Below are 27,496 nucleotides of genomic sequence, written 5' to 3'. Positions count from 1 at the left end.
AATACTGGTTCTGAGTTATGTTATCAGTCATTAAAGGTTTGTTGTGGGGGGGCTTTATAAAATTGTTTTGCCAAAACCATTTCCTGCATGAGAACCCCTTTATAAACCAGACTATAAACCTAGCCCACCTTCTCTGAAAAGAGACTCAAAGGCAGACAGACAGACTCACAGACCTTGGAAAGCACTTTCAAATGTTTATTTACAAATTCTGTCACTGTGACAGAAAAGTGGTTTGGAGAAAAAAAAAAAAAATGGAAAAAAAAAAAAAAAGCCAGCAAATCTCCCTGAGCTTTACAAAATACAGAATACATGACACAGGAAACATCCTACTGGTCACAGCGCACAGAGTCCCACAGCCAGAGTCAGAGAACCACTAGAGTACAATTAAAACGACAAAACCAAATGTACAAAAAAAAGAATGTACAATGGATGCAGAAGAGCATGCATGCAGGCAGACCAACAGACAGACTTGTCCACTGAACACATCTCTCGAGGACATATGGGGAGGAAAATAAATCATTTAAATTCCACTTCAGCACCAGTCTTTTCTTACACATTCCTTTCAAGACAACACTTAGCCACCTTGGGCCGGTGGGCCACATTAGAGTCCAGTCCAGTGCCCTGTGGTTTGAGTTTTAGTCAAGCTCTTAATTACTGAAGCATTTATTTTCATGATGTGGACTAAGACTGCTAAAGGTTATTCTGGGTCAGGACTTTAACCATTTAATCCATGTGGATAAGAAGAGAGCAGGTAGGGTGTTAAAAAGACATGCAGAACTGAGACTCACCTAGACCAGCACTGCCCATCACCTCTCTAACACACAGCACCAGGCCTAGAGGGCTGTAGTGTCCTCCTGTATCTTATGCACCCCAACCTGTACTGCAGTCCTGAGCAGAAACAGGCACACAGTGCTCCAGCTCCCATCAGATGAGTGGCTTCAGTACAGAACAGTGCTCCCCACTTCAGCACCCCCTTATCAGAGGCCTTGAGAATCCAGACCTGCTTTTCCCATTTTAAATCGCATGTGAACCCCTCCTGCGGAGAAACCACTCCACCCCGACAGTAACCCCTAGACCCCTCCTGACTGAAGGCAGTGGCTGTCATAGACCCGTGGCCCTGTTCCAATGCTCACCCAGTCCGTACCATTTATGGACAGCACAAAGTTTTGTTTGCTGGTTTCTAACATACATATATACATACATACATACACATATAACTCCAAACCACTTCCTTTTCTGAGTGGTGATGAATGGGGGAGGGGGACAGAAGAGAAGTGCAATGAGTCAGTCCATCGCACATCATCTCGGACAGCACTAATATGACCCAGTACCCTAGAGAGAGACGCAGACACTGGGAGGACCTCAGTGTTTAGGTGTCTACAGTCTGCCTGTAACAGCACCGGAGCAGCAGTGTCAGGGCCCAGTCATGTTGGCCATCTAATCCAGCATCACACAAGGATAAAGGGGGCAGGCATCAATCCACAGTCCTGCAGAGCTCCCGTCTCTCCTACTCCAGATACCTGCCCACGGAATATGACTTGGAACCATTTGTCCTGCCCCTTGTTAGAGGGCGGGTGTGTGGGTTGTCATTAGCACTGTCACCGTTCTTGGGCAAGGTCTCTCCAAACAGAGGGATCTGCCATTACACAGTCCTGCATTGGAGAGAAGACTTCTCCAGGTTCGCTCAACTTTTCCTGTGTGACAGGTGGCAAGCTGCCTGACAACAATCTTGTTCTGGGGGAAGGTGCTTAACAAACCTGTACATTGATGCATGGACTTCCTCTAGATTTCTAATCCTCCCCCCACTCTCACTCACTCCACGGGTTTTGCAATTGTGCAATTCTTAACGCCACTTTACCACCACCACCCCCCCCATCCCATCCCATCCCATCCCATCTATCAGATCAGTGGTTTCTCTTTCAAGAACACGAGAGGGGTGCAGAATAACCCCCGACCCACGGACACGCCCCAGGCCCTGGCTTACAGAGGGGAGAAAAAAAAAAAAGTATATAAGGCAAGAAAAACCATAACAGAACCCCCCCCACATTTTTTTTTTCTAGAGCAAAACAAAACATCAGCTGCCCCAGAAAGAGAGAGGAAGAGAATGTGCCACAATTCAAACACAGCCCTGCACATCAGCAGAGACAGGAAGCAGCAGCGCATCAGTGAGATAGCAATCGCAGAGAGCAATGGAGAGGAGAGAGTAAGTGGTGAGAGCAGCAACATCGTCAGAGTCTGTCCTACCAGGGTGCGCTACCGCTACCCCTACCCCCCCACCACCAACTTCAGCACAGGACACACACACGGCCTTCAAACGTGTGTGTGTGTGTGTGTGTTATATTATATAATATACACACACACGCGCGCGCGCACACGCACACACACACACACACACACACTACCCCAGTGAGGGAGAAAATACACACACACGTGCATGCATGGTGTCAGAGGCCTGTGTGTACGTGTATATATATATAAAAAATTACACATACACAAACACACCCCTCTGGAAAAAATTGAGACCACTGCAAAATGATCAGTTTCTCTCATTTTACTATTTATAGGCATGTTTGTGTAAAATGAACATTTGTTTTATTCTATAACTACTGACATTTCTCCCAAACTCCAAATAAAAATATGAATGGAATGGAATGGCTGCCATAGATGTAGAGATGCTGATTTAAGAAATTTGCAGTGGTCTTAATTTTTTCCAGAGCTGTATACATACACACACGTACATATACATACACACACAGCACTCCGTCCCTCTCCCCCTTGGTTTTCTTCTGGTCAACATAAGTGCATTTGTCCCCCACTCTCTCTCTCGGGACTGTGGCACAAACGTGGAAGCACATGTCTAACATATCAACCCCCCCGTCCTGCATTTGCCTCTGTCCAGCGTCTGTGGCAGTGTCTTTAGAGCTTTCTCATGTCCATCGCCGTGTGCGAGTGTAAAGTATCCTCTCTTTGGGATCCATGGCAGTGTGAGTGAGCAGGTGTGTGCCATAAGGTACGCTCTCTCTCCTGCATTGGTGTCCAGTGTGACCATCTAACCAGGTGGTATATTTACAGTGTACAGGCTGTTGTGTCCCCTTCTCCCTTCAGCTCCAGTCCCTGGCAGCAGCATCAGTGTGAGCGTGTGTGTGTGCACGCACATGTTTGTATGTCTGTGCGAGAGAGAGAGAGAGAGAGCGCGTATGTGTCCCGTGTTGCATGCGTGTCCTGTGCTGCATATTGCAAGTCCGTATCTTGGCAGCCAGGGCAGCTTGAGCCTGTGTGCGTATGTGTGAGCATGTGTGCGTGTGCGTGTGTGTATGTGTGTGTGTGTCTGATTGGCTGGTCGCTCTAGTGCTGGTTGTCCTGGGTCTGAGCCGGCTTGCATGGGCTCATCCCCTCCTGGCTCATCTTATCATCCTCCTCTTCCTCTTCTTCGCTCACCAGGAACTCCTCTGGAGGCCAGCGCAGCTCCCCACTCTCCACCTCTCCCTCCGACGGCTCCACCACGATGGAGGGCAGCCGGTCCTTCAGCTTACAGCAGCGCTCAAAGTCCGAGGGGTCGGGGAAAATCTGTAGAGACCCAAGGAGGACAGGGTGAGCATGAGACACTGAGGAAAAACACTTAATCACCTTTAATTTCCACAACAAATGGAGACACACACAGACAGGCTCATTGTCACTTTGAACGGGCATAAAACACTCTCTCCAGCCGAGGAACATCTGCAGAGAAAGGAAGTTTAGAAATGATCCATATGCACTGAAACTGTTCTTTAAGCATCTGTAAATGTTCTGCATTTCTGTATTGCAATTAATGTACACCCCTCTCTGCACTGTTCTGCTGCACTGCTCCCTTCAATGTAAACACTCAATGAGAAAACCTTGTCTTCACGCCAGTAAAGAGTGCTTGAATTGAACTGAAGTGAAGTGTGAGCGAGGGCTTATGGGGGAAACAGACATGTTGAACCACACCACACCAGCTCCCATCTCTCTCGAGGAAGAGGGGGGGAGGGGAGTGGAAGAGAAAAAAAAAAAGCTGTGCGCACGGCTGTCTTGTTATTAAGAAGCTTTTCCAAGTACAGCACATATTCTATCGTTATCAGAACTCAGCAAACTATTTTTAAACCCGTGTCTTCAATGGAGACAGATTTGAGTCTGGGCACGGAGCCCAGTGGAAACAGAGCATTAGGCTGCCGTCCCATCCGCTGTCCATGGCGCTGCGAGCCGAAACCAGCCAGCTGTAGGGGGGGTGAGGGAGGGAAAGGCAGGGTTGTAAATTACACTTGTGTCTGTTCCATTTTGTAAATACTTTTGGGGGGGGGGGGGGGGGGGGGGGATGTAACAAATTCAAAAACAAAAGTCTTTGTAATCCAGTACAGCTAGATTTTTTTTTTTTTTTTAATATATATATATATGAATTGTGCAGCAGAATTAAGGTTGTGTGTGCAGATTACTTTAATGTGTAGATCAAACCTACCCAGTCGCAGTTTGTAAGTCAACTAGGATTGTTAAAAAAAAAAAAACGCCGGATGCAATTCTGGGGATGATTAGCTCCTGAGGGACCAACAAGCAGGAGTGTCTGAATAAGGCTCCTCTAGCTTGTAATCCCTCTCATGTCTTCATAATAAAGAGCTCAGTGGCAACTATTAAGGCGATGCAACTGGCAACTACCTCCTTGACTGACACTTTGGGAGGCCAGAGGTCAGTAGTTTGATCAGTGATGCCGAGTCGATCCTGGGGAGGCCAGCTGAGGTGCGCTCTCCTGGAGAAAATGCTTGTTTTTGGTCCCTCCTCCATCAAAAGTGCAGATGGAGAGACCGTTTAAGAACTTGGGGAAAATGCCACCTCTAGGCTGGTAGCAGGTGCGGGACTGGTGTCAGCCCAGAGCGAAGTCAAGCAGCCCTCTGACAGCCTAACTAACTGGGTTTGAGATTTGCAGAGTTGCAATTCAGTTCAATACAGTTTGCACCTCTTCCTCTGGGGACAGACGCATAGGAAGTGGTTGCTGTTGCAAGGCAGATAAGCTTGAAATAAAATAAAAAAAAGAAAAGGGGGCAGAGGGGTTTCGGAAAAGAGCAAGGCACTTAATGAAAGCCTGACTCCTTGCCCACCATCTCCTCTGCTCTAGTGCTGGCTGCAGATGCCGTTTGAGCTGTGGCAGGACGCAGTGCAGGGGTCTGCCAACCTGGGCGACATGCGCACGGTTGTCTCCTTCCACTTCACTTTGGAGCCAATAACATAACAGGCAGAGGAACCCAGTCAGTGTCCCCTCCACCCCCAACAGCAAGAAACTCGAGCTGCTTTGGTGTCTCTTCACACATAAAAGGGAGACCGATTCATTGATGGCTTTGGAATAAGAGATTCCTAATCCTACATGCAGATTTAGGCTTGTACTCTCTAGCAGAAAAATATATATATATATTTTTTTTTAAAACAAGACGCTGTGATTTACCCAACTCCTGCCTACGTGCATGGCTTCCTGTAACGCTCCCTACTCACAGACTTCAAAAGACAGACCAACATTCTGAGTCTCTCCACCAAGTTCACAGGGCACACTGATTCACACAGCCCCCCCCACTCTCCGACAAATAAAGCAAAGGAAAAAATTCATATAAAAACAATTTAATCCACAAAAGATTCCATTAGATATTTTTTCCCGGCTATAAATAACCCCCGAACAGGATCCTAAAAATATTTACCCCGATTCCACATCTTGAAACAATTACCAAAAAACACAAAAAAAACAAAAAACACTGCTGTGAGCTCACAGGCCTGGGTCAGAGGTCCGACCAAGAAGCAGGGAGCTCGAGTAACTGGGCACCCCAGGGATGGCAGCCAGGGAGCTGGACAAACAAAGGGGTCTTGGGCCTCCGAGAATACTACTCCAGCTTTCAGACCACAAATCCCACTCAAGTACAGAAATCTGTACACAGGGCAGCCCATTTCGATTAAAAAAAAATAAAAGGATGAGCACCAGTTTTAGCAGGCTCCTAATTTTTCATAACCTGCATGTCCAATCCGATCAGGTGGGATGCTCCAGATCTGAAAGACGTGACAGGAGGCTGCAGCTTTCCAGCCAAAGGGTTTAAGTCTGACTCAGGGGGGCTTTGAGCTTTCTACTACAGTGCAGCCAAGTATAGCCAATGGCAGACAGGGCAATTACTTAAAAATTAATCCTACTTAATTTCAGTCCAGGTGGTGGTTTAACAAAGACCATTAAAACATGGTGTGGAAGCAATGTTCTCCTAATCTGATCCTCGAGGTCCACTGTCACGCTCCACAGTCAGTGGGCACTGCTACCAACAGGTCACACCTACCAACAGGTCACACCAGGCCCTCAGCTGCCTCAATTAAACCAATTAAGCCGCCAGACATCACTAGGCAGGGGGGGCAGAGTCACATGAGGGAGCAGCTTCCAGACGCAAGGGGAAAAAAAGACACGGGCTCAAGAATTCAAGAGATAAGATACGAGCAGTTGAGATCATTCCAGAACAGACCGGATGCAATTTTCAAGTCTGGAAGTTACTGCAGCTACCAAACCAGCACAACGGGTTGAACAACCTCCTCTATTTGTACACCACTGATCAATGATGGTGCTCTTTTTGAATTCAGTCAGTTAAGAGATCACTGGCAACAATCACCCAAATGTCCTTCACCCCCTTGAGGAGCACAGTTCAATGAATGGGGTACTTGTTGCTAAAATGATCAATAAAGTGAGGTCCAATGCTGGAGACCATAGCTGTAGGATGAAATAAAACTCCATTTCAGACTGCAGGGGAGGGAAATGTTCTGGGGATCAGCAATATACTAGCAAAGCAGGGGATTACAGTAGGCACTGACACTCTGGTCCACTGGGAATGGAAGCACTCTGAGGAGAAGACCGCAGAGGACCACAGATCTGGTATTCAGGAAAGTAAATTAAAATTCTGGAGAAGTTCTGCATGTGGAGTCTGCTGGCAGCAACAAAGAGGACTAAAATCCACCAGAGAACTCAAAATGGAGGGGAACCAAAAACAAACAGGCTAAAACCAACCCTGTGAATATTTTCAAAATACAACTAGCACAGAAAAGAACCAGAGCTAGGCTGACAGACCACACGGTCGCTGCACACTTCCCGACACCTGCTACGCCTCCAACAGGTTGGCCACCCGAGAACACCCAGCCCAGCCCCCCCACCGTGCGGAGTACAGGCCAACACTGACCGACTGACAGAGTCTTGACCCTGATACTGTCAAAGTTTGAATAGTTTAGTAGGAAGCCTGGAAAGATAATGCTAGTGTGGCCGGTTCTGTGGGTGTAAGGCTGTGCCTTACAGTGTGGTATTGAAGTCAGACATGGCATTGAGCTCCTGTACTGCAGAACAGTTTATAGCACGTGCACAGCGCTCGGTTGATCCGACACAGACTGACACTCACAGCCCAGACACAGCCAGCCAGACGCTCACTGCTATGCCTGTGTGTCAGTGCAGGGGGCCGGACTGGATGGTGTGCCGAGACAGGCAGGCAGGGCCAGGGGAAGGATGTTGTCAGGGACCGAGACAGTACAGATCCCAGTGTGTGTGTGTAGGGTGACACTCCAGTGTTGCTGGAGGAATGTAGGGAATGCGTGAGCTCACGGGAAGCGGGGGTGGGATTTATAGTAGGTGCTGACAAAACTGAGAGGCACATAAAGAGAAGCAGCCAAACCCCTGACCCCCAAGTAGTATCCCTTCTTCCTTCTCCATTTCTTGTTCTCTCACTCAACTTATGAGGATTTAAAACAAAAACCACTGCAGCCCTGAGCACAGTAGGCTGAGCAGGAATCAACCTTATAATGAGTTTCCCCTCAGCAGTACCTGATAGGAGTGTCGGTCTTTGCCAGGAATGAGATGGATGTCGTCCATGGGGGCGCCGCTCATCATCACCACCTCAGTCATCTCACAGGAGGGCAGGAACACGGAGCTGAGCGAGACAGAGGGTTAGAATAGCTGGGTCAGATGCGCTCACATGGACACTCGGACAAGAGCAGCGAATAAGATCACTCGTGAAGAGCAGAAGGACAGACAGACAGGGGCAGAGCTGCACCCACAGTCCAGGGTAATCAAACTGCAGTGCAGGCGGCAGACAGACACCAGCTCTTGTTGTGTGGAACATCAAAGGCAGTGGTTAGAACTTTCAGTACTGTAAATATATATTACAATAAAATCAAAAACGTAATCTGCAAAGAAAATAAAAGTTTCCACTGTTTTGACTGGGTTTCAGCAGCTACTGTAGAGCTCTGCAGCTCTGTGCTGAAAACAGTGAAGCTGCTCAGTCATTATGAAACTGCATCGTAGGCGTGCAAAGCAGAAATACGGAGCTGACACCATTCGTGTTTCTACAGCACCAGAGAGGACACTCTCCACTACAGTCATGAACACCATCGTGTGCAGGTCCCCACCTCCACTGCCCAGGCATGCACCGCGGTGTCCAGCTCTTGAGCACACAGGCCCTGCAGAGAGCTGTAGCCCCTCCTCTCAGAGCTCAGGGCTCATGAAGGCAGCTCTCAAACAAGCCTGCTTCTTGCAGAGGGGGACAGTTATAATGCACAACCTACAAGAAAAAGGTTGCAGAACTAAATGTTTGCATGTGCTTACCCAACACAGTGTCACACCCATATCCCTCCCCTTCAGCACTTCCCCCTGAACACTTCCCAACTCCAGCTGAAATGTTCTAGTTCCAACTGAGTTTCATACATAACTGTGTATATCATACAAGAAACTTCTTGGTGTGATTAACAGTACAAGGCTTTTCAGTGCATCTTTTAGCGTTAAGATGTGTCTGGCAATTCAGTTTCCAATTTGACTGTTTTGATGCGCTGTTAATACCCCCCCCCCCCCCCCCCCAACACCAGGATTTCCCAGAACCCAGTGTTGAAAGAGAAGTGCTAGGACTGAATTAGACAACTTCAGAGGGGAGGAGGCCACAAATGTATAAATACAAAAGCAGTACACACGCACTTCATATAAAAATAAACCAAATGTGCATGTATGTGTACTCCTTTATAAACACATGTATATATATTGGATTATGTATTTTTTCCACTGCCATAGCCAAATTCACAAAGTTTCCATTGCAATTTTGAAAACTGCATTAGGAAGCTTTGACCATGTAAATGACCTCAACAAAAATAAATGGATAAGAAATAGCCGAAGTTCAGACTACAGCATTCTTTGTTTTTTTTATTTTTATCTTCAGCACACAGCGAGGGCAGCTAGTACTAGTCATCCGTTTTATGACTCTGGAGGACATTAACATCAATGATGTATTTGATTAGATACTCCGTTCCTTGAGTTGCCACAGTGTCTCTCCATAATGAGACACCCACCCCCCGTAACTGGGAGTTGGGTTGGAATAAAAGCCAAACGACAGTCCCTACTGGAACAGAGCGAGAGCCCTGCTGTTGCCTCTCCCACTGAGAGTGCAAGAGATGCAGACACCGTACGCAAGATATTTTGCATAACTCATTACCTCAGCTCAGCTAAAACCGCTCCTAGCCCTCACAGAGCCTAATGTGCGCATGATGTTGTCGATTGTGGCTCGAAAACCTTGATTAATACCTGCAGTGACAGCAGGGGGGGCTGTGGTGGAATGCTTTGGCAAATCTTCTCCTAGTGCTCCAAATCCCTTTTATGACCCCCCCCCCCCCCCATGAGGTTTGCAGACACCAGTTTTCCTACCATAGGTAATGCAGCCTGTGAGCATGGGAAATAACTCGGACTCTCTGCGGACACAAGTCACAGAAGGGAAGGGAAAAAATAAGATTTTTGCACACAACAAAACCTTGCCAACAGGAAACAGACCAGAGGCGGAAAGAACAAGGAAAGAGACGCACAGGAGAGAAAGAACTTCAACTGAATGGCTATTAGAGAAGCGGGCTAAAGCTAAACACATGCTATTGGCAGTCATATTTCTACTCCGTCTTCATATAAACATCCTGCTCTGCGAAGAATAACAGAATATCAACATCCTAAGATATTTCAAATGTATATAGCAGAACAAATAAAATTATACAGAGTCCAATCCAGATTCTCCTTATAGTACAACCGATCTCCTACGGCGGAGACTTGCTCAGCCCCCCCGTACGCCCCTCACTCTGGACCTGGATATCACGATCAGCTTCAGGAACTAGAAAGTGCTGGATATAGCATAGTGGTACAGTCTCCATGTGCTGCATTGGGCTGTTCTGCCTCAGTCTCCAACACGCAAAACAGACGGATGGACACTGCCTGCCCTCTCTGCTCACACCCTCAGAGCATCACTGTCTATATATTAACACACAGCTCAGCGGTCACAATGGCCAGGCTGCTTCAAACGATACAAAGAGAGAAATGTCTGTATATTACTCACAGGATGTCTCAATAGCATCTGTGAAACATCTGTATATAATTCTCCTTTTATTATATTAGCATTCCTGTACTCTCCTAGCACTGGATTTAGAACAATGTTTTGACAATACTTGTACAGATCTTGTCATGCAAATACAGCTCAGACAGAGCGAGAGAGAGAAAGGATTCACAATTGTCATTACTATTTATTTGTTTTTCTTTTAATCATTGCATTGGCACTAACACTTGTCACACTAAGCACTCTTAAACTGAACTGAAATTGAAAGCAGGACTAATTATGTCAGTAAGCTCACAGTCTGACACACAGTGGCTGTCCCTCACACCACACACCCCCGTCGTTTGCAGGGGACATCCTGACAAACCACAGGTTTAAAAAAATATATATACACAGGATTATCCTGCTCGTTTAATCTAACATCTTTACAGGAAATTCAAATCAAATCTTCCTTGTGAGGCAAGGAGACTGGAATGCAGCATTTAGGAATGCGGCACAGCTGCCCAACCGGCTTCATGGCCCCCTGCTCTGAAAGGCACTATATGGAGGAGGAGGCTCTCAGAGGACATTACTGAGGGACAGAACACACAGCTGTGCACAGAACAGAGGACTGGGCTGGCTGGAAGGGGGCCCGTTCCCAGAGGCCTGCCTGGGACAGCATAGCCCCTAACAAGCCAATACAGTCTTACTTGCAATTCATGTTGCTGTACCCGAAGAGTAAACCTGCACCTGTGCAGTTACACCTTAGAATTAGATCACTAGAGTACAACTTGTTGTGTTGGGTCTTTATGGGTCTGTGCGAGTTCTCCACCTTGAGCAGGAGTGTGCTTGTCTGTCTCTTTAATATAGAGGTACAGAAAGTCCCCGATCACAAGGGAATTCCCAGAACAGGCTGCCATACACACTGCTCTCATCTCTCCACAGTGCAATGAGCCCAAAGACAGCAGCCAGGCCTAGCCTTAAACACTACAGCCTGCCTTGCAGGAAGTGCGCATCTGGGTGACTGAAAGGCACAGAAGAGCGAGAGAGAGAGAAGTCAGACTACCACAACAACAAAAACAGAAAGGCATGTTTAGTCGGAGTACAGCACAGCCCTAGAGTGGAAAGGGACCCTAGATTTGGAGCACGGCACAGTCCTAGAACACAGATGGCTTTCTTTATTGAATATCACAGCTTTTAAAATTGAAAGGTTACCATTCAACCTTGCAATGTTTGTTATTGAATACTGCAGACACTTAAATGAGAATTTGGCAAATATTTAAAATCAAGCATTCAAAATAGTGGTAGCACATTACTGCTGTACTAATTACATACATAAGCCTGGTGGCAAATGTGGCAAATTACATTTTTAATTACTTGTTGCATTGTAAAAGTAAAATAACATCAATAATCTCATCCTTCAGTCCTAGTTAAGGAAATCTAGAATATAGCAACTTGAAGACAGAAGTCAACGGTGTGTTGTAAATGCTGCTGGAGACCCTTCAGTACAGGCGAGTGTGTTCGTTAAGGCATGTCCACTTGCTTAACATATAGCTGTAGTGCTTTGAATGAAGGCAAAGCTACTTGGACAGTGAATCACAGTAGAAATGTTCTCTATTGGATTGCCAGAAATGTATATCGTGTGAGATGTCCATTAGTGACAATGCAATCAAAGCACAGTTTTGCAGCACCTCTGTCCTCTGTCTGCCATGCTGATATGCTTGGACTGTGCTGGGTCCACAGCAAGCTTGGCAAATAAATGTGCTACTGCTGTGACCTACATTCAATAGGTACAAGGACTCAGAGCTTTACACAGACATACACAGGAGTAATAAGTGTCAGATCTCTGCCCTTTCCTGGCAGTGGCTGAGTGCGCGCAGTACAGCAATGAAAAGGTCAGGCTGCTGGAAACCCCGGTGCGATAATGATGAATAATTACAGCATTAATTAGCAGCTGAGAGTTTTCAGGCAGCATGCAGCCGAGTCAACACGGATCGAGAGAGGAGGGACATTCTGACTAGGCCCAGCTAGGCTCTCCTTAGTCTTTGTGCAGTATTGCGCTCGGAGTGGGTGAAGAAAAAGCACCTTTACATTGCATCGCATTTCCTAGAATAGCTCAATATAGACATAGGAGCTGTGCATGGTCAGAGTCAGACCACTGCTGAGTGGTCTGACTCTGACCATGCACAGCTCCTATGTCTATATTGAGCTATTCTAGGAAATGCGATGCAATGTAAAGGTGCTTTTTCTTCACCCACTCCGATACCCACACGGTTGAGAGCGAACACTTCAACAGACACTCTGACCACCTTTCCCTCACATCACCAGCTTCTTTACTGTAACTGCAGGAGCTCTTGTTCTCCCTACAGTCTGTTGAAATCTGCAGATCGTGATAAACGATGTAACTCATGCAAGCCCCATTCCCTACAATGTTACAGTGCAGCAGTGCCCATTATAGTGCTATTAATATTATTTTAAAAAAATGGTATGCTACAAAAATGCTACACAAACAAACCAAGGTTCATAATCTCCTCTGTGTAGCAGTCACACCACAACAGGCGGACGAGTCTCGGTAGTAAACGGTCGAGACACCGAGTCTAGCGCACACTACACAGCGGTCGCGATGGCGCTGCGCAGATGTCCGCAGTTGTGCGCCTGTATGCTCCGCCAATGGGGTCGGTGGGATTGTGCAGATCTGCGCTACACGAACACGACCCGTTACCCTGCCTCTCACTGTGCTGCAGCGGGGAGCCACACGAGCACTGTGGTACCCAGACAGAGGACAGCCGTGTTAAACTCTTTTACAACAGCCCAAACGCAAACCTAAACCCTCTTTTTATGTTCACCCATATAACATCACTCGTGTTCAATGCAAACAGTGCGGGGACAGGCGGCCCACTCGCCTCTCTCGGCCTCTCAGTTAATGTGAAACCACTTGGTCTATTAGCAAACAATAGGAAAAAACTTCAGAAGACGCGTGGTGCATAAAAACATAACTTCTGTTTTTTCCGTGTTGTGTGGAATATGACCTTTCTTTCAACACTTCCTGAAACCGGTTTAAAACGGAGTGAAAGCGGGCGCAGCAGTCTCGGGTTGAGTGGCCCCCCCACCCCCCACTTTGCTGCAGTTATTTACGGGAACAAAATACATCACTGAGATTGTATTTTAATACAAGACGCTGCAACAATATAAAAGTACACCAAATAGTCATTACAATTATAGTAGACTTTAACACAGTTGATTACCACGTCACTGCGCAGACCGCTCTCCATTTAACGCGGTACCCCATTGTGACGCACTGTCCTGAATCTAACCTGTCCTGCCAGCCAACACAGCGTGCATGGACTGCATGTGCATGGACACACACGGGTACAAGTGCTGGTTTTGCAGACATGTTGTGAATACGAGATGGGCCGTCGTCCCCAAAGCAGCACTTTGAAACTGCTCATCCCAGCAGTGCTCGAGCAAATGACACGGCTGTACCCCCCCCCCCAACACAACCAATTACTCCTCCAGCACATTAGGGCTTGTTAACCGCTCTGCATTATTGAAAGTTAGCAGTTGCTCTAATCATGTGGGCCATAAAACGGAAAATAAATTAACCGGCTCCAGATTAAAACGCCGTTATGGCACAGTGGACAGCTGTGGGAGCGCTGGGCTGTAATGAATGATATCTGCGTTACCAGCAGCGCGCCGATCACCGCAGCTCGCAGGGCGCACTGAGGACACTAACACTAGCAAGAAAGACAGGATGGACAGAGGACAGATCTGCCTCCAGTTCAAAAAGGGTCTGCAATTGCCAGCATAAAAGCCCTTAAAACACTAAATGCACAGGTAATGTCCTCAACTACACGTTCTCATCCTCTCAACATGCAACACGTCTCAAAATGCAGAGGAGTGTGGAAAATTGCATATGCATATGCATATATATATATACATATACATACATACACATACCCATTATTGCATGTCAGTGATCCGGTGTGCTCGGACTGGCAGGAACTTGTATAACCTTGTCAAGGCAGTAAAGCGCTTATGAAACAGGGTGGGGGGGGGGCTTTGCCGCAGGTGCCCACAGCAAGAGTGACAGGTGGGATTTCATATGTAACCCCCCACCCTAGACACACACACAGAGGAGGGCAGAGGGACAGAGGGACAGACAGGCGGACAGAGATGGAGTGGGGAGACGGGGATGTAAAAGGAGGGGGGTAGAGTAACAGAGTAGCGCAGCGTAAAAGAGGGGAAGGGATACAAAAAAACGGAAGATTAGACTGATAAAGGGGGGCGGAGAAGAGAAAAGAAACGGTACTCACCAGTATAGTGAAGGATAATGCGCCGACATGAATTCACATCTACAAACGCGGAGAGCGACCCAGGAAACAAACCAACGACTCCGGCTTCACTCCGCAGTGGACCTGCACAAGCGGGCAGAGCTGTCAGGCGGCGGAGAAGCGAAGCTCAGGGGACACCGACTTGCTCCTGCTTACACTGAGACTGTGACTGTGACTGTGTCTCTGTCTCTGTCTCTGTCTCTGTCTCTGTCTCTGTCTCTGCTGGCTGTGCCGGTGCGCTCGCAACGCTGCCGTATTTATACCAGGGGGCGTGTCCGGCCGCGACAGCCCCGCCCCCCTCACTGGCCTTTTCTTCAATGGCAGCGCGCGCGCACGGAGCCAGCGCACGGATCTGCGGCGGCCAATCAGATCGCAGCTCATCCCGGTTCATTGAGGAAAAAAACCCACTCTTGAACTTGAATGGCATTGGGACGTCTGGCGGCCCGCTATGTGCGTGTGTGCAGCAATGCAAGACAAATCACGTAATCCGCTATTACTGAGCCACACATGAACGCATCGCTCATATCAGCAATATTTTATTGATATCAGTACCATGCGTGTCCTGATTTAATAACAATGTATGTGTGTGGGGATGTAGCCTATACGTTTTATGTTTATGTCAAATTTCATGTCAGATTAGTATTGTATTATTATTATCGGGTGGAACAGATTCAGTTTCTGCAGTGAGGTGCAGAGTGGGAATGTCAGGGTGGGCACTGCTGTGCTATACAACTAACGCGTGCTACCTTCCCTGTATCGTAAATGCATTGCAAATCTATATGGATCGTGCATGTGCCAGCGCCCAAACTACGACTCAATACAGACAGAGGGGCATAAGCATCAATACGATTTCAAACGCAGCTAAGGAGGATGACATGAAGCCTTCATTGTGTCCAGACATGAAATCAGCTCAGGTCGCATGTTGCTGTAAAAGTCACACTGAGAAGATGAATGAAAGGGAGGGGGCTCTGCAGCGCACGGCGGTCAGTAGGACTCACACTGCGGCTGCACTATCTGGGTGGGGGTCTCCATTTGATGCACAATTGCTTCTACAAAATCCTGTCTTTAACAGTCACACACACACACACACACACACACACAATCTGTCCCGGTGTCATGGCCGTAATACGTGTGCGGATTGCAGATAGGATTGAATGGGTTTCATTGTGCTAAGTGATACGTGTGGAGATGAAGTGTGGGGGCATGCAATACACACACAGACACAAAGACACAACACCAATTTATACACACACTTATCCCCTCCTTCCTGCTGTTGCTGTTATTGTCCCAGCTTCTGTACAGCACCAGCCTACGATTTTGAAATGGTCTATAGAAAATACCTCAAGATGTATTACCCGCCAGTTTGCTTTTACATATATATAACCTGTTCTTCATTGATGACATCTTTTGATTGAAAAATTAAACCTGCGGGCTCTGTTGGGACGCTCAGATCGACAGGTCCGGCTCCGGTCTCGGGTGGACGTGGTGCAGATATCTGCGCTGGCAGACTCAATCAATCCTGAACATTTCTGCATTATTTTCCTGCCCTGTACTGCCCCCCTGTGGACACTGCAGTAACCAAACAATAGAATAGTCGCAATAGTTATAATAGGCTGCTACAGGAACAACAACACAGATTAGTTGCAAAGGTTCAATAGGGAGCTTTAAATAGCTTACGTTTGTGAAGGTTACACTCGGAACAGAAACAGAACAGCGCTGGAGGCAGGATATTTCACAGTGCTCCCTTGGTCATACTATGGGGATGTGTCGCCCTCTGGTGGACATTATTAAAATAAACGATAAGTACCTGAGAGTACAGTGATTGTTTCTGTTCATTTATATAGAATACATTTTACCAGATAAATCAAGCAAACAAATATATACAAGCTCTTACTACAGAATATATCATATTGGATGTCATATTGAAATTGCTGACGGTTTAATTGTTTAGAATATTATTGTGTGGTCAGGAAAGTTGATATAAACATCTCTTGAAAGCTAGATAATGAAATCAATGTAAAACTAATGTAGAACATTTTTTAATCAAATTTGAAAATTGAAATAACTAATACTGCCATATCGTTATTTATTATACAACTAATAAAGAAACAGTCTTTACTTGTTAGACAATACTTGACACCCTTGTTCTATTTCTTATGACAGTATTCATAGGATCCAATCAAAATGTTGACCTACCCTTGATTCACAAAGTACCAACCCTTTTACTGTGAGAAGTCACTTTCAACTGCTTCTAAATCAAAATGAGATTTAGTATGTTTATAATTTGCACTTTGTAGGTAGGTCAGAGTTGCAGTCTAGGCCTAGGGGGCATTACTTAATACAGAACCATAACGTTTTAAGATCTTTAATTAAATAGTTATGAATTGGTGCACCGTGCCCCCCCCCCACTGCACAACCTCACAGATCACAACCATCACACAACACATACCACACTGCACAGAAAACACACAATACACAGCAAGGACTCAAGACAAATCACTTTATTGATAAACTGCCACTACAGAAAAACTCAGCAAAGACTAAACATTCTCACTTTCCTCAAATTAAAGAAAGAAAAACAGCAATAATAATAGTAATAATAATCACACTATTACCACCAGATTATGACAATCACTTTTTCTAATCTGCCAATTGCAGAGGCAAGGTGAGTTGTGATCGGACAGGTGATGGGTTGAGGGGGGCAGGGACTGGTTCTGTGTCCTGCAGGAATAAACAGGACCGCCCCCACCCCCATCATAAATCTTCAAAAACCTGGTAATGGCACAAGGGGACAGGGCTGGTCAAAGGGAGGAGGGCCACAGGGCTTCCCAGAGTCTGCAGCCTGTGCACCAAGAGAGAGAGGTTTGAAGCTGAATACACACCCTCACAGCACACGGCAGCCTTCACACTCTCACACCCTCCCACCCGTCACAGAGAGATCACACCGACTCACTCACCAGGTCTGACTTTCAGCAAATGTCAGTCAGTTAATCAGTCAGTCCTGCTAAAATTAAATTTCAATGAACAGTTTCTCTTTAAATGCCTTCACATTAAAGGGATGTTCAAATTTGAGATTAATACAAAAAACAAACAGGAAATAACAATAATAATAATGATGAACTAAACTAACCCCTCCATCCTTCCTTAGCCGGACCCTGGTTGTCCTTTGTGCCGGTTCCTTGGAAATGTTACACTAACGCTTTCTGCACACACAAGCTTCTCACACCGCAAAACTACAGGGACAGCGGGAGGAGACGACACAGACCACAGTGGGCGCATGCAGAGCAATGTACCTGTGGCAGAGTCCGTACCGGTGACGGTCTGGAACTACAACACCATGTCTGTTAAGATCTCAAACGACTTCGCCAATGTGGTACTTGTGCATGCAAACCCCAGCACAGAAACACAGTAACCCACCCGCTGCAGGAAATCACAGCAGCACAGCACTCACTCATTCCTCAGTCTAGGACACCGAGAGACAGAGACAAGGGAAAAATAAAAGAACGGAAATAAAAAGAACCAACTCTCCATTATTAAAACCCCACTCTGCCACACAAAACTCTTAACTGGTTTGACACACACTTGAACTGCCTCTATCTGCACCACCACCCGTTTCTCACTCTCACTCCTACTCTCTCTACAGTCGTCCTACCCTGTCCCTCAGGGGCTGTGATACTAGCAGGCTGCAGGCTCTGGGCTCTAGAATGGCCACGGGGTGTGTGTGTGCGGGTGTGTGTGGGTTTTCAGGTGTTCTGTGTTTGTGCTCGTGTAAATGTGTTATGTAATTGATCTCTGTTGCATACAAGTGTGCGGTGTGTGCAGTGTGTGGGGGTTTTGGCGAACTGTGTGTTAACGTGTGGGTGGGGGGTGAGACCGTGCGAGTCAGGAAGAGCGGCGTCAGTCGGACTCTCTAGATGGTGGGGGTGAGGCGCAAGGAAATGCTGGTCAGTGAACGCGCTGGGGGGCAGGCGGTGTCAACAGGGGTGTTAGCTGAGTTGGAGGCTCTCAATGGGGCACTTGAGCTGCGAGTGTGTGTTGTGGTTTGTGCGGTGTGGGGGTGGGGCGTAGGGGCAGAGTTGTTTTGCAAAATGGAGAAGCACGGCCTCGACCGCACGTCGGCCCGGCAGCGCTCAGGAGTTGTCCGAGGGCACGTGCTCCTCGAAGCCCTCGCTCTCGCGCACAAGCGCCCGCTCCAGGATCACACGACCCTCCTTGTAGCGCTGGCTGTCCTCCGTGGCGAACTCGTAGATCCAGCCCAGCTTGCTGTTGCAGTTCTTGCAGCTGACGTCCCGCACCATGTGTCTCCCCGTCAGCATCACGCGGTCCTGCACCTCGCTGTACTGCAGGTTCACCACCTGGGGGTGTCACACAGGTACATTCTTACAAACCACTCAAGCAATGTGGGAAACCCAGCTGTGCCAACTGTAACGGTGATCCATTGATTGTTCATCAGGGGATTCAGTGTGTGTGAGTAGGTGTGGGTGGTTGTGGTTGAGCGTCAGCGAGTCAGCTAGTCTTTGTGAGTGGCTCGGTGTCACAGAGTGTGTGTCACTCAGTGCGCCTGTTACCAGACATTGACTCACTGACACAGTGTGTGGCCGAGTGTCAGCGTGCGTGTCTGGAGGTAATGGAGTCCGTGTGTGTGTGTGTTCATTGGTGTGACAGGGTGCGTACCTTGTTGAAGAGGAAGGCGCGGCCGGTGGCGCCGGTGAAGCGTGTGGAGATGAGCTCGGAGCGGTTGGTCAGGATGGTGTCGCAGTTGGCGCAGGAGAATAGACGCGTGCCGCCGATGTGGTCCAGGAAGATCCGCCCCATCGCGCTCAGCTCCACTCTGGGACACTCCTGCAGGGGGACAGAGGGAAGAGGGAGCAGGACAGGTTAGTCTGGCAGGCAGGGCAAGCTGGGAGCTACAGACACAGAGAGATACAGACACAGAGACTTATATAGACAGAGAAACAGACATTTACTGTATATAGAGACATCATTTTGTCAGTATTAGCCTGTCCAGGGTTTACAGCTGCAGACTCTGGTTTTAAAGGCACAACCAGGGCCCCGTTTCTCATACCTGGTTTAACTAATTTAGGTTAATCAACCGAACTCAGTTAATCCAATAGCCTGATTTAAATGATCTCCTATCGTAATTTACTCAGCTGGACTTGCTTTGAAGAACAGAAAAAGCCAGACTTCTGTCAAGTTATCCTGAAAGTTATGTTGCGAACTCAGTTAGCCAGCTTCGAGGAACGAGGCTCAGGGGCTGGATATCACATCTTATTTACAGAAGAACATTATAAGCAATATTCAGATAATCTGCTTCACCGGGCAGCACAACCAGGACAAGAATCTGCAACCTATAAAACCAGAGATGGATCGCACTGCTCAGCGATGGGAAGTCCTGCGTGCTCATAGTTAGAGGTGCTATGTAAGTTTATTGCTTGAACACAGGCAGGCATTGCATCAGAGTGTTCAGGTATGAGATTGTAGAGACACCCATGCCCAGTCTGCAAGGCTCCAGGCAAAGATACAGACACTGCCCTCCCCATCAGAACCGGTGGCACTCTGACTCAAAAGCACTGTGTCTACTGTGGGGTGGGGAATGCAAACAGCAGGAAAGTCCATTGCACAATTGTGAAAGACACCAACAAGTCCCTACCCATACATTGATTTACATCATAATTAACTATGTAATTAAGGTGGCTGTGCCAACAATCACACACACGGGAGGCATCTGCACTCAATTCACATCACCACTGACTCATGCTCCACTTTGATCTCATCTTAGCGTATATTATTTTTCAATCATCTATTTTTGTGAATTACACTGCATACTACAACATATAGACCTCTGAAATATAAACTACTGTATGTATTATTTACATTGTGTAACCAATCATGTGTGACTGATTATATAACATTATCCTCTAGTCCACACAATAACATTATACTTGCGAGCGTTTGAGTCACTTTGGATTATGAGGTCAGCGAATTAATGAGTCAGCTCTGAACAAATGGTCTTTAGATCATTAAAAAAAAGGGAACAAGCACATACTCGCACAGACAGACAGAAGCAGAACAGGTCTGTCCGAGCTGCTCTGATCCCTGTGCATGTCGGACACTTGCTTGGTCTTTTACATTCCACTGGACAGAGCAGTTTCAGTGGCACAGTTCATGAGCATTGCCAAAGCATTTACACCACAAAGCCCCACATGCAGGCTGGCCTTGTCTGGAGGTTTCTGTGGTTTCAGTGCAGCTCAGCCTCTGGCAGCCTAATTAGCACCTACTGCCCTTAATATCCAGTGCAGTGCAACAGGACTCAGTGTGTAAAATGAGACTCATGGTGACAACGTTCCCGTTGGACTTCAAAGAACGTTCTGGGCTGGGTGCTGGTCCTCTAACCTAGGTTAGCACAGCATGTCCACTGCCTGACTGTATGTTTAGGACAGGCATGGCTATCATGGTGCTGATGTGCTTCATTACTGTACTCAGGGCTGCTCCCGGCAACACTGTCACTGAGGTCGTGCCTTTTTCAAATGTAAAGCCTTTTAGCATTTAGATTCTTGTCAACCCTGCAGGTCTTAGATAAAGGCTTGAGCTGAAGAAAGAAATGGAGAACAAAGAAAAGAATGAAAAAGGAAAGGAGGAATAGACTGCACAGCCCCAGTCCTGGTGGAGTGAGAGGCTGCAAGCAGTCAGGCTGTTATGCCACTGAGAGTGGCATAACAAGTACTGCTGCAACATCATCTGCCATTACTACAGGTAGTCCTACAGCTACCGATACAAGACCTCGAATGACTGCAAGTACCAACTCTACTGCTGTAACAACAAGTATTAATACGACATTAACACTTCTGCTGCCCTGGAGGCTATGACCACAAGCACTGAAACTATAACTTTTCTTACAGTAGAGATCTTTCTGCTGAGATCACTGTTGCAGTTCCTGCTCCTAATGCCGCAACGGCTTCATTTATAATTATACATCTCGAGGACTGTGACAGCTGCAGTGTGAGCGGAGGATGCACATGCTGCCATACAATCCAGTCTGACTGAAGAGTGTTGTTGTTGATTGTAGAGAGACCGGTCATTTGTGCCTTCCCTTGGTTTTATTCACACACACACACACACACGTCTGCCCCCCCCTCTCCTTTCCTCCACCCACACTATCCTCTCCTCTATCCTGTCTTCTCATTGCCCTTTTTCCTCTTCTTGATCTTGTGTTTTTCTCTGCTTTGGGTTTATTTATAGATTTCCAGTCTCTCATGCTGCTCCCTCTGTGGTCTTAATTGCAGAGATTATTTTTAGTACCTTTTTAAACCCTGAAAACCCCACACTGCTGCATTTCGCATCCACTGCGGGGCTGCTCATTTTAATGTGGGTGTCTGGGCTGTTGATACATGCACAACACACATCAAACCCCATCTCCACCATCACAGACAAACAGCGTAAGAGACAAAGTGTAAATGCAGACAGAGAGGCAGCAGGGACGATGTAGACAGACAGACAATGAGTGTGTCACAGACAGACTGCCACCGCACTGCCCCTGTTGTGTGTCATACGGTGTAATCACAGCCCTGCCTGGAGACTGTGCTGCAGTCTCCATCGCAGCAGGGCACAGCACCAACACAACGCCAACGCTGTTACGGTTAAAAAGATGCACACCCCGGCCAAAAAACAACAAGGCAGCAGGAGTCAACAGAGGACAGCCTGCAACAAGAACAGTCAGGAGCTTCCCCTCTATCTACCTCGCCTGCATTCAAATAAAGATACCTTGCAGCATTATATATATATATATATATATATATATATATATATATATATATATATATATATATATATATATATAGCATCTATATATAGCACACAGAGCTGTAGTTACTGGGCACAATCTCCAGGAAACATCTACCAGCAGGACACACTGGGCTCTTCATACTGACTAACAGCGACGCCTCAGGGATGAATATATGCACTTAGACAACGTGGCAAAACCCAGCAATGTAAAAACCGCCACAATCACAACACGACTGCACTAGCGTAGGTCACCCTTCTCCCCCGTAACAGCTGTGCTCCGTCATAACAAATCAGTAACCGATCCAGACAGACCCCCTCCCACACCCACACCAAGACCCATCCGCCGCCATCAACACTTTATAACACTGCACTGTCGCGATATACTGACGATCTGATACGAAGTAGCACAACAATAACAAAACGGCTGGGTCAGGTCGTGGGGAGGAAACCTGTGCGCAAACAAACCAGCAGCAGCGCAGCAGCGCAGCCCGCAGGGGAGACAGAGACCCAGACACACACAGCCCCCCGATCACAGGTGTCGCAGCTCGGGTGGGGGGCTCTCAGTGCGGACTGACCCCAGCGATGCGTCTGTGTTGTAATCCGCGCTGGCAGACATTGCGGGCTTTGCGCTTTCCTCTGCCCAGCGCGTTTTGTTTGTCTTTGCTTTGTTATGAATGCGGCTGCGTCCGTGTGGCGCAGATTTCCGCACTGCTGCGCCGCTCCACCAATGGGATCGGTGGGATTGCGCAGATCTGCGCAGACCTGCGGACACCTGCGCTTCGAAAACGCGAGCTGTCTTTTAAAGTTTTTCAAAAGGAGGAATTTAGCCGCTGTGCTCAGTCCAGCTCAGAGCAGCATCTGCGCACAGAGACAGCGCGACCGGCCGGCCAGTGCTGTACTGGGAAACAGACACCAGTGCTGTACTGGGAAACAGACACCAGTGCTGTACTGGGAAACAGACACCAGTGCAGGACGCGCCTGCCGGGCATTATTATTATTGGAGTTCACCCCCCAGCTGGAAGTAACCCAGTGCGGGTTTATTTCACAACCACACAGACACACACAATCCTTCCGACACGCAGCGAACAACCGAGCAAACACGGAGCAGCTGCCGCCCGCCCCCTCCCCCACCCCGGCCGCCGTCTGCGCCTCAGCCCGGGCTCCGCGCTGTCTTTGTTGACACCCAGCCCGGCCGCCTCCCTCACCTCTCGGCCTGTCTCCGTGTGCGTGTCAGTCGGTCAATCGCCGGCCTGCCTCGACTCTGCGACGAATCACCGTAGGTCGATGAGCCGCTGCGCTCTCACTCAGTTAGTCTCTCTTCTTTTCCTTTTGTTTTCCGTCTCTCTCTCTCTCTCTCTCTCTCTCTCTCTCTCTCTCTCTCTCTCTCTCTCTCTGTGTTGTTGTCTGCTGCTCAGCTGTTCCTGCAGCTTCTATAACAACATCCGCTCCGCGCTGAGGCCCCGCCCCCGGCCCTGACGGACAGCTGAGCGGCTCCTATAGGCGCAGAGCCGCCTGGGACAGGAAGCGGCTGACAGCGGCGAGCTGGGTAAACGAGTGTGACAGACGGTTAACATTCACACATTTCATTGGGGTCTGTTCAGGTTGCTTTATTGACACATTGTTACTGGTATTGCAAAAGCATTGCGGGAGTTATAACGCACACTATTGCAATAACAAACATCATTATTGTGCGGATCAACCTAGTCTAGTTAGCTGCCCCCCAGTCCGCACCTATCCCAGCGAGTTTCCTCAGTTTCTTTCTGTTGCTCGTGTATTGTATTGGTCATTATTGTGTTCGTTTGTTATGAAAAGTTTTAACACGTTTTTAAAGTATTTTAGTCTTCCTGTTTTTGTAAGATAATTATGTCATTAAATTGGGATGTAACATAGTCCCTGCCCTACCCTAGCGGCAGTAACTGTAGACAGACATATAAACCGTAATACATGTAGATTTCTGTATGATATTGTTTTTAATTGTAATAAAATATTAATTGTTCACAGCAGTGTCTGACATTTTATTAATGCTATTGACCCAAATTGTCCCCGCAGGAGGCCAGGGCGTCCACTAGGTGGCAGCAGATGGCGGAGTATCGTGTGTATCGTGTGTATAGTGTGTATAGTGTTATTGTGTGTATAGTGTGTATTGTGTTATTGTGTGTATTGTGTGTATAGTGTGTATTGTGTTATTGTGTGTATTGTGTGTATAGTGTGTATAGTGTTATTGTGTGTATAGTGTGTATTGTGTTATTGTGTGTATTGTGTGTATAGTGTGTATTGTGTTATTGTGTGTATTGTGTGTATAGTGTGTATTGTGTGTATAGTGTGTATAGTGTGTATTGTGTTATTGTGTGTATTGTGTGTATAGTGTGTATAGTGTTATTATGTGTATTGTGTGTATAGTGTGTATTGTGTGTATTGTGTGTATTGTGTGTATAGTGTGTATTGTGTGTATTGTGTGTATTGTGTTATTGTGTGTATTGTGTGTATAGTGTGTATTGTGTGTATTGTGTGTATTATGTTATTGTGTGTATAGTGTGTATTGTGTTATTGTGTGTATAGTGTGTATTGTGTGTATAGTGTTATTGTGTGTATAGTGTGTATTGTGTGTATAGTGTGTATTGTGTGTATAGTGTTATTGTGTGTATAGTGTGTATTGTGTTATTGTGTGTATTGTGTGTATAGTGTGTATAGTGTTATTGTGTGTATTGTGTGTATTGTGTGTATCGTGTGTATAGTGTGTATTGTGTGTATCGTGTGTATCGTGTGTATAGTGTGTATAGTGTGTATAGTGTTATTGTGTGTATTGTGTGTATAGTGTTATTGTGTGTATAGTGTGTATTGTGTTATTGTGTGTATTGTGTGTATAGTGTGTATTGTGTTATTGTGTGTATTGTGTGTATTGTGTGTATAGTGTGTATAGTGTTATTGTGTGTATTGTGTGTATTGTGTGTATTGTGTGTATAGTGTGTATAGTGTTATTGTGTGTATTGTGTGTATAGTGTGTATTGTGTGTATCGTGTGTATTGTGTGTATAGTGTGTATCGTGTGTATCACGCGTGACATGCGTGTCTTCTGCTCTAGTCGCTGAACAGCTGGCGTGAAGCTGCTGACTGAATGATCGGCGCCGACACATGCATGATCACACATGCTCTGTTACAGCGCAGCTATCAACGGTTTGAGTTGTGTGAGCATTGTATTGTGAGTGTTGGGCGCAGTGTTTTAATTTCGTCAACGAATCCTATTTTCAGTGACGATAACGAGACGAAATACTATGACAAAAACGAAAACTAAAAATAAATGTCCCAAGTTAATTAATCCAAGTTAAGCGCTTACAACATGAAGCACAATTCATGCTTGGCTACAATTTGCTTATGCTTTTAATATCACTTTAAACATCTACTCTTTTGTGTATCTGCGGGGGAAGTTTTGAAAACGAAATATTAATGCAAAAGCCATTTTAAATTGTAATAATGTCAGCGAATGTGCGTACTGGAATATAAAAATACAATGAAATCATTGTATTTGCATTTTGACCTAAATAACGCGTGCATAAATGAAAAATGAAAATGCAGTTGTGGAATTACATTTGTATTTGAATGAAGTCCACTATATGCTTCCATACTGTTCTTGTAACTCTATTCTTATTACACACATTTTCAAGAGAGACTTCAAACTTGTGACCATGAAGTTTACAATACCTGTTTGTGATTTGATTTAAAATTTAAAATGAAGTTAATCAATGTTTTGCATCCATCCACTAATTGATGTAAACATCTGGCATCAGACATGATGTTGATAATGAAATAAAAAAAATACTAAATGGACTAAAATGTGACTAAAATTACATTGACTAAAACTAGACTAAAATGACAGGAGTTTTCGTTGACTAATATTAACTTAAACTAATGAAATGACTAAAATGTGACTAAAACTGACAAGCATTTTAGTCAAAAGAGTAAGACTAAAACTAAATATAAAATAGCTGCTAAAATTAACACCGATCCATGGACCGATTCAAGTGTTTAGACCAGAGATATGAATTAATACTATGAGCAACTTACATGGGTAACCATTTATGTGGTTTTCCTGGAGCAATCTGGGTAGAGTGTCTTTGCTTTTAATTTGAGCCCACAAATCAACGATCACACTGACCCATGCTCATAGTGGTGCTGATCTCTCTCTCTCTCTCTCTCTCTCTCTCTCTCTCTCTCTCTCTCTCTCTCTCTTCAGATTCAAGATTCAAGATTTATAATTCAGAAGATCTGGATGATAAAGCTATACCGGTTCTGCCACAAATTTAAAAGAAAATTCCTCTCTCTCCCTCCTTTTCTCTCTCCCTCTACTCCTTTCCTACTCTACCCCTTTCTCCCCATCTCCATCTATCTAATCAATCTTATCTCCTTTAATGCCCAAGTGATAAGAGTGATCTCTGAGCTGGGACACATCCTGGTGCTAAACCAGCAAAAACATCCCATCAGCTGCCCCTCCCTTCCACTTTACTGTCATGTGTTATCTGCTCCCTATCTGCTGATATCATCTTTTTACAGCACTGTTGTTCTGGGTTGCACTGCTACACAAACAACATTAATGTAACAGACATTATATATTTATATTATACATACAGTGGGTAACATAAGACTACATTCGATACAAAGTCAAAGCAAAAGAAAGCACACTAGGACACACAGTTTTGGTGTCCCGGCTCTCACTCACAGGATCAGGTAATGGTTTGGGCAGGGGGAGAGTATCCCAAGGTCACCGCTGCCCTCTCCTGCCAGCACTATTGCGTGACTGTCACATATCTGAACTGCAGATCTATCTAGATTCGATTGGATGTCAGAGTGAGTGTGTGACTGTGTGTGCGAGGTACATCAATTAAAGAGAACTCGAGTAAATAGTAATACTTCCCTCTGATACGTTAAAATTAAAAAGAAAAATACATTTTCTCCCACAACAAAGTTATTTTCTGTGCCTATTCCAGCGGCCTGTTGCAAACCCTACAATTACAATGACATTAATATTGTTTGGCTTTTGGTGTGTGTGTGCATA

General features: G+C 46.3%; 2 protein-coding genes across 2 annotated transcripts; both read right to left on the bottom strand.

The window, feature by feature from the left end:
- Positions 1-181: 181 nt before the first annotated feature.
- lbh (LBH regulator of WNT signaling pathway) lies at positions 182-14,889 on the bottom strand. The gene is made up of 3 exons (XM_066702962.1): positions 14,648-14,889; positions 7,829-7,934; positions 182-3,567 (listed from the first exon to the last, which is right to left on the bottom strand). Exons 1-3 carry the CDS (start codon positions 14,674-14,676, stop codon positions 3,346-3,348), a joined length of 357 nt encoding a protein of 118 aa, XP_066559059.1. The 5' UTR covers positions 14,677-14,889; the 3' UTR covers positions 182-3,345.
- A 2,262-nt stretch (positions 14,890-17,151) lies between these two features.
- ypel5 (yippee-like 5) lies at positions 17,152-23,895 on the bottom strand. Its single transcript, XM_066702956.1, has 3 exons — positions 23,653-23,895; positions 19,340-19,507; positions 17,152-19,020 (listed from the first exon to the last, which is right to left on the bottom strand). Exons 2-3 carry the CDS (start codon positions 19,478-19,480, stop codon positions 18,796-18,798), a joined length of 366 nt encoding a protein of 121 aa, XP_066559053.1. The 5' UTR covers positions 19,481-19,507; positions 23,653-23,895; the 3' UTR covers positions 17,152-18,795.
- Between the last annotated feature and the right edge of the window lie 3,601 nt (positions 23,896-27,496).

Source organism: Amia ocellicauda, chromosome 1, assembly GCF_036373705.1.
Source record: "Amia ocellicauda isolate fAmiCal2 chromosome 1, fAmiCal2.hap1, whole genome shotgun sequence".
Taxonomy (NCBI): Eukaryota; Metazoa; Chordata; class Actinopteri; order Amiiformes; family Amiidae; genus Amia; species Amia ocellicauda.
Note: the sequence above shows the minus strand (reverse complement) of the source record. Positions and strands in the feature narration are given on the sequence as shown.